This window comes from Melospiza melodia, chromosome 12 (genome assembly GCF_035770615.1).
Source record: "Melospiza melodia melodia isolate bMelMel2 chromosome 12, bMelMel2.pri, whole genome shotgun sequence".
Classification (NCBI taxonomy): Eukaryota; Metazoa; Chordata; class Aves; order Passeriformes; family Passerellidae; genus Melospiza; species Melospiza melodia.
Window position 1 is genome coordinate 23793821 of NC_086205.1, and position 7397 is coordinate 23801217.

At 45.1% G+C, this 7397-nt stretch overlaps 1 protein-coding gene across 2 annotated transcripts; it reads left to right on the forward strand.

Annotated features, from left to right (window-relative positions):
• GHSR (growth hormone secretagogue receptor) lies at nucleotides 1–4270 on the forward strand. Of its 2 annotated transcripts, none has more exons than XM_063167315.1 (2): nucleotides 1–754; nucleotides 3900–4270. In XM_063167315.1, the coding sequence occupies exons 1-2, from the start codon at nucleotides 1–3 to the stop codon at nucleotides 4202–4204; spliced, it is 1059 nt and encodes a 352-aa protein (XP_063023385.1). In that variant the 3' UTR covers nucleotides 4205–4270. The 2 variants fall into 2 exon arrangements, with proteins under 2 accessions (XP_063023385.1, XP_063023386.1); XM_063167316.1 differs by having other exon boundaries at nucleotides 3948–4270.
• The last annotated feature ends 3127 nt before the right edge of the window (nucleotides 4271–7397 follow it).

The window sequence follows — 7397 nt, forward strand, 5'->3', positions numbered from 1 at the left end:
ATGCGGGAGGGGAGCGCGGGCGGCCGCGGCGCGGAGAACCGGACGGGCGCCGAGCCCCCGCTGCACCTGTTCCCCGTGCCCGTGCTCACCGGCATCACCGTCGCCTGCGTCCTGCTCTTCGTCATCGGGATCGTCGGCAACCTCATGACCATGCTGGTGGTGTCGCGGTTCCGGGACATGAGGACCACCACCAACTTCTACCTGTCCAGCATGGCCTTCTCCGACCTGCTCATCTTCCTCTGCATGCCCCTGGACCTCTTCCGCCTCTGGCAGTACCGGCCCTGGAACTTCGGGAACCTCCTGTGCAAGCTCTTCCAGTTCATCAGCGAGAGCTGCACCTACTCCACCATCCTCAACATCACGGCGCTCAGCGTGGAGCGGTACGTCGCCATCTGCTTCCCCCTGCGAGCTAAAGTCATCATCACCAAGGGGAAGGTCAAGCTGGTCATCCTCTTCCTCTGGGCCATCTCCTTCATCAGCGCCGGCCCCATCTTCATCCTGGTGGGGGTCGAGCACGAGAACGGCACGAACCCCCTGAGCACCAACGAGTGCCGAGCCACCGAGTACGCCATCCGCTCGGGGCTGCTCACCATCATGGTCTGGACCTCCAGCATCTTCTTCTTCCTGCCCGTGTTCTGCCTGACCGTGCTCTACAGCCTCATCGGGAGGAAGCTCTGGAGGAGGAAGAGGAAGAACATCGGTCCAAACACTGCCATCAGGGATAAGAACAACAAGCAAACTGTGAAAATGTTAGGTACGAGTCCTCTTGCTCTGTTTTTCCAAAAGGATGTGTGTGCTTGTGTGTGTGTGTGTGAGAGAGAGAAAAAGACAGGGAGCTCTCGGGTAGTTTGCTGTAGTTCCTTCCAAAGGAAAGAAAATGTTTCATACAAAAGGCTAAACCTCAGCTGTAGGATAACTCTCCTCCTCCCTTAGATTTATTTCTAACTGGTTTGAGCTGGGGACTCCCAAACAGTTAAACAAACATTAGTAAAAATCCCTGATAAGGAAAAATACTACAGTTATAATTAGCTTGTGCCCTCAAGATTTTTGAGCTTTTTTGCTCTTTGGTTGTGGATACCAATGTTATTTACAGAGAACAGTTTATTTCATTTTTAAACAAAACTAAACCCTTCTCAAGCCATGAAGTTGAGCTGCAGACTAGAGCCAGGCAGGCAGGGCATGATGTGCACTAAGATTCATAGGAAAAGAGTAGCAAGGTTTTAGCAAACTGGGGTTATTTCCTACCATGGCTGTGTAAGCTTATGAAAATGTATCTGCATTTTCACATTGGCAAAACCAAAATGATATGCTGAACCAGGAGCACCGAGTCTCCTTTGTGGTCTGTGATGCTGTAAAATCTCACAGACTGTAAGAAAACAGGATCAGGACAACAGACACTGTCATTCCTAACTTTGTGTATCGACACTGCTGAATGCTTTAAACAGCACTTGTGGTTGGCACACGGAAACACAAGTTTTAACATACTAACTCAGTGCACGTAGTTTGAAACACAACCCCAAAAAGTTGTCCTGCAGTTTAGTGTCTGAAAACTGCAGAATCCTGCTGCTGCTGCGTGCTTTTACCCAAGCCAAAAGTCCTCTGCAGTGCAAGTCATCCCGTGGATTTTGGGGGGACAAGATGCTCTGCAGGAAGGAGCTTTCACAGGCTCCTTTCAGCAAGGCTGAAGTGGTGGGCTAATGAGGCAGACAAGAGGTGGCAGTGAGTCCTAAGTACCTTAATTATCAGAGAGGAGCCTATCTGATCTTTTTGTTCATGTCCTAATTTATTACTATGCAACAGCAGGAGGAATAATAAAACCAGCAGCATTCTTTATGCCCTTTCAGCTACGTTTTATGATCAATAGAATTACTTCAGTCTGGTAAGCGTGACCTTGAAAGTAATTAATTGCTCACACTTCTAGAGGTCCAGGATTATGAACTTCCACTGACTATGAGTAAATTACTTATATTACTACCATGCTTATATTTCCGTATACTTAACTGTAAAGAATTTTGAAATAAAAAATGCTTATTTCTGCTCTGAAGTGTTGCCACAAGCATTGCTACATTTCAGGCACTCTTTTCTTTCCTTTTACAAGGTCTGAGAACAGGCAGGCAGTGGCAAGACTCTCCTCTGACAGAGAGCCAATATTCCCTAAATGATAACAGTCTGATGCCTGATAGAAGGATGGGAAGAAGTTAGTGAGGGCTCAGTGGCAGCAGATGCTCAATGCAGTCAGCTCTCACTGGTGTTAATGTTCTGCTCAAAATTTAAAAGGTGCTTTCTGAGGCTTTATCATGTCATGGAACATCAAGTAAATGGGATTAGCATCAGAAGTTCTTTTAACTGTAAAGACAGGTTATGCTTCTGGGACTGAAATTAAACACCTAAATGTACAGCCTGACTTGCAAAGGAGCTACCACATCCCATTCCTATTGAAATCCATGCGTTTCTGCATGCATGAAGATCAAACTGTCAAAAGCCTGACTTGGGATATTGCCTACGTGTGCTTAAAATTCTAGTCCTAATAGGCTGTGCTTTAAACTCTGCTCATTCGTAATGGCCATCATGGTAATATTCATTACATGGATTCAAATCCCCATGTGAGCTAGGGAATCAAATTAATTTTGTAGCGGAGATAGTGAGGGAAAACTGGAAGTGGTTGGCTCAAGAAGATGCAGAGCTGGAAAACCTAACCTGAACCTCAAGCTCTGGTGCTTTCCACTCCACCACAAATCCTGTGTAAGCATCCTTTTAAACCTGGGAATGCTGGTGCAGAATTTCTGGGGAAAGATACCTATAACCATTCCTCTTGGTAATTTGAATTTTATTATCTTCTAAGACATGATATGAGCATAGCTAACACAAGCAGGTTGCTAACACAACCTGCCCACCAGGGCCAGGTTGGACTGGACTTTGAACAACCTGGTCTCATGTAAGGTGTCTCTGCTTAAAGCAGGGGGCTTGGAAAAAGATTTTCTTTAAGTTCCTTTCCAACCCAAACAATTCTGTGATTCCATGAACAGGTTAACTGTAAAAATTGCTTAAGAATGTCAGAAACCCTTGCTCGAGTTTTCTGGTTTTTCTCCCTGTATTATATTAATAGATACACTCGGAGCAATATGAAAAATGATAAAGGTCAAAGGCACACAGGAAATGAACAGAAACTGTTTCCCTTTCTCTCAGATGAAAATTCCAACGGGCCAGTGTTCAGGGATACACACATTCCCATTATTCTACAGACATGATATTTACATGCAAATGCCACCACTCTAGTAATACAGTATTACAGATATACTGTATAACTATAATTATGTAGTTATATACCACACATTTAGTTTTACTCTTCTTGGGAGTAACTCATCTTCCAAAAAATGGACAAACTGGAGGGATGAACTACTTTCCTTATCTTGGCATATGTGCTCAACAAGTTCCCATTCTGTGTTTTATTCTGGGGTCTTTGCCTTTAACAATTTTGCTTTTTGTCTTAAATAATTTAGCTTCCCAGTGATTACATTCTTCATTATAAACCACAGTGTTGAGTCTATCACGTATAATTTGCTTTTGTTAAACACTGTAGATGATAGATAGTTATATTTTGTCACCATTTGGAATTCTTTAACAGTCTGTTGATGCAAACATAGGTTTTATAGGTCAGAAGTTTGCTACATCAGATTAGTTGGGCAATATTCAAGCAGGCTGTTTAGATATGATCCAAGTGTATCAAGTATCACCAATTTATATTTTCAGTGTACTGAGACACAAGTGAAAGCTTAAGGGAGGCATTTTCACACTTTGTAATTAATTGTTTAAAGGAACAGAGCTGCAGCACAGAATGTTAATCACCTGTATGTTGATACTCACACTTAACACGCTTTCTCCTGCTGTTTCTGTTTTAGTCGTGGTGGTATTTGCGTTCATACTCTGCTGGTTGCCTTTTCACGTAGGACGCTACTTATTTTCCAAATCCTTCGAAGCCGGCTCCCTGGAGATAGCAGTGATCAGCCAGTACTGCAACCTGGTGTCCTTTGTGCTCTTCTACCTTAGCGCAGCCATCAACCCCATCCTGTACAACATCATGTCGCGCAAGTACCGCGCGGCCGCCTGCCGCCTGCTGGGGCTGCGCGCCCTGCCCCAGCACAGCCTCTCCGGCAGCAAGCAGGGCAGCTCCCGCGGCTGGACAGAGCCCGCTGGCACCACATGACACGCGGGGCACCCCGCGCCACCCAGCCAGCCACGGCGGCGGGGGACAGGGCAAGGAATGGGAGCGCCAACGCTGGAAGCGCCGCTTGGGTCATTGCGCGGATGGGATGAGAGGCGCGGTGCAAGCAGTTAAAGAGCTGAGGGGAAAAACCTGAAGTTTGGGACTCTGAGAGGAGAGAGGCGGTCACAGAACATGGCAATGCTCCAGGTGTTATTTTTGTGCTGCTTTTGCCCGTTTGATTTTTTAATGCTGACTTTAGCCCAGACCCGTCCTGAGCAGGCAAACGTGGCCCACTTGATTCGAGAGTTTGTACGACTTCAGCAGCGCCAATTCCAGCTGAATTTTTTCAGAGTTAGCTTTAGCTTTGCTAAGAATTTTGCTAGCATCTAATCTGGATCTAGAGAGAGGATACTGAATTGCCTTTTTGGAGTAGTAAACAGGAAATTTGATACACTTTTCATAATATCAATTTTTAAGTAAGCTCATGTTTTTCTTGGAATGAGGAAAATTATTTCTAAAAAAAAAAAAAAAAGAGATATAAAATGGATAATTTTTAAACATGCTAAAAAAGAATAACCTCCATGTCACATCCAAGTAGAAAGGAAACAAAACAAAAAGCTTTCACAGAAGTGGCTTAGAATGTGACTGTACTGAAATACTTTTTTAAAATATATATCAGCGGGACAAGGACAGTGCTGGCTTCAGACCTGCAGTGATGCTATAAAAATGTGGAATGCAATCACCCACCAAAGTCTCTTTTTTTTTTTTTTTACTAGCTAAATCATCTGTACTTGTTCTGTTCTGACTGTGAATGACTTGACGTGTTTGAATTTGGAAGCTTTTAATTGTTTCAATATTTGTAAAGAGTTTATGGCTACCTGTCCCTAACTGCACCCCAAAGCTTGCTGAGGACAGGTATCCTGCCTGTAAACCCTCCACGTTTCTGTTTAAAGGCTGTCCCAGTGCCACATCCCCTGTAAAGCCTGGTGTGCATTTGTGCTCGTTTGCTGCAGTGTTGAATTGAGAACATTTTGCATTTTTTAACCACCGTGACCTGAGAAAATAATAGAAAAATCTGCATTAAAGGACACAGGCAGACACATTCTCATACTTGATTCATAAACCCCTTAAATTAGATTTTCATACCTCAAGAGTGCCATTTCAAGGCAAACCGGAAAACGTTCCATCTACTGTGCTAATGAATGTGGCTTATATTGTCTCACCAACATGTGGGTTTTGTGCCCCACAGAGCTGACAGAGCTTTGGAGCATGCATGTGTGATAGCAGCTTCCTTTGGTTCTAGTGTTCATCCCCAGCTGGCCCACAGCCCCCTGTCCCTGCTGATGAATTTTAATTGTCCCTGGTGAATTTTGTGTCAGCAGAACTCTCCTGCCTCCAACCCCCCGCTCACACCGATGGGCCACTTCCCCTGTTACACCTTCAGCTGCTCAGGTTGAACTCACCAGAGAAATTGGCCTCTTCTGTACATTCAGTGTCTTTTCTCTCACCTTGCTGGGGCCAGGGGCTGGTTGCTGCCCCTTGGTGGCACCTGAGCCTGTCCCCTCCCCACTCCAGGAGTGCAAACACCCACACCGAGGCACTGCAGCACTGCAGCATCACCTCCTGCTCCACCTCTGCCCACAGGCACCTGGCTGTCCCCGCTGCTCTCCCACTCACTGGCTGGCAAAGCAGCTCTGGTGGCAGAATTCATGCAACTCAGGGAAACAAGACATTTGGGAACCAAGGAAAGAGGGTGCAGATGTGAGCTCAGAATGTCTGTACAAACAAACCACACACACACACACCCGGCGTCACATCGGTGTTTCAAATCTCAGCTGTGTCTGTGCTGTTAAATGTGAACTGAAAAAGAAATAAAGTGATCAGACCCTTTATAACCCTGTGGCTCTGTCTTGGGGGAGGACCCAGTGTGATTCACACAACTGGATTTAATTTTTTTTTTCATATTTTTATTTTAGCTTTGTTCCCCAAATCTGTGTAACTAACTTGATCAGGCTGTTTTGTTTAATCAGAGTATCTGCAACATTAAAGCTGTGTAGACACATTTGTGCATACAAACCACAAACATACTAATAATTTCATTTAGCCAAAACATTTCACCAGAAGAAAACATAAATTTTAGCTCTACCAACACTGTAAAATTTCCACAATTTTGTGTACAGAATGAAATTTAAAACATTTGATTGGAGGTCATAAAAGTCAGAAAGGCATTGGTTGCTCCTTGGGAAGGAGGACAGGACTTCCTTCCTTCTAGCTGAGGAGATGGACCCATTTCTCCCAGTCTTTGGACAAATCTAGCAAAATACACAAATTATTATTAAAGAAATTAGCCAGCTTTTAGGACTCTTGCACAAGCAGGAAAAAACTTCATATCTAGCAGGGAACACAAACATTTAACACACTGAGGCTGTCACTACACCAGCCATTAGTGCTGCTGCCCTCAGTACCAAAACTTTCCTATATGGCTTCTCTAAAGCCACTGGGGTCACACCAGCATGGGCTGAGGAACTGCTGCTTCAAACTGGTACACAATGAACTGCTTTTATAGGGAAAGTAGGAAAAAAAAAACACCTCAAAACCTGGATAACTCTCACTTTGGCATCATAAATCAACTTTTGTCTGACGCCTCCAAAAAGATCTACCTGCACTGATGGATGAACCCAGCATTGCTTGTCTTGAGTGTTATCCAGAGAATCACAGAACATAAAAAGGACCTTAAAGACTCTCTAATAAAAGGGAACTTAAAGACTCTCTAGTGCCAACCCTCTGCCATGGGCAGGATGCCACCCACTAGATCAGATTGCTCAGGGCTCCATCCAACCTGACCCTGCCCGAGGTGTAAGAAATAACTTCATGGGGGAAAACAAAATGTGAGCAAGATTTGCAGGGTGTTTTTTTACCTAAGAGCAGTGAGGTCAGTCCAAGGTTGGCATCATCAATCTGTGCCAGGTGCCAGCAAGGGGAAAGGCTCCTCCTGCCTCGTCTCTGCAGGATGAACAGGGGCAGAGGGGATGCTGCAGGTGCACAGGGCAGTGACCAAACAACCTGTGCTGGCACAGAGATGCTGGGCTGTCCTGGCAAACATTCCCAGCACACACAAAGCCTTTCTCCTTTGCTTCCCAGGGCATTCTGCAGCACCTCGTGTTCCTGGCAGCTTCTCCCCAAAGCCTTCCCC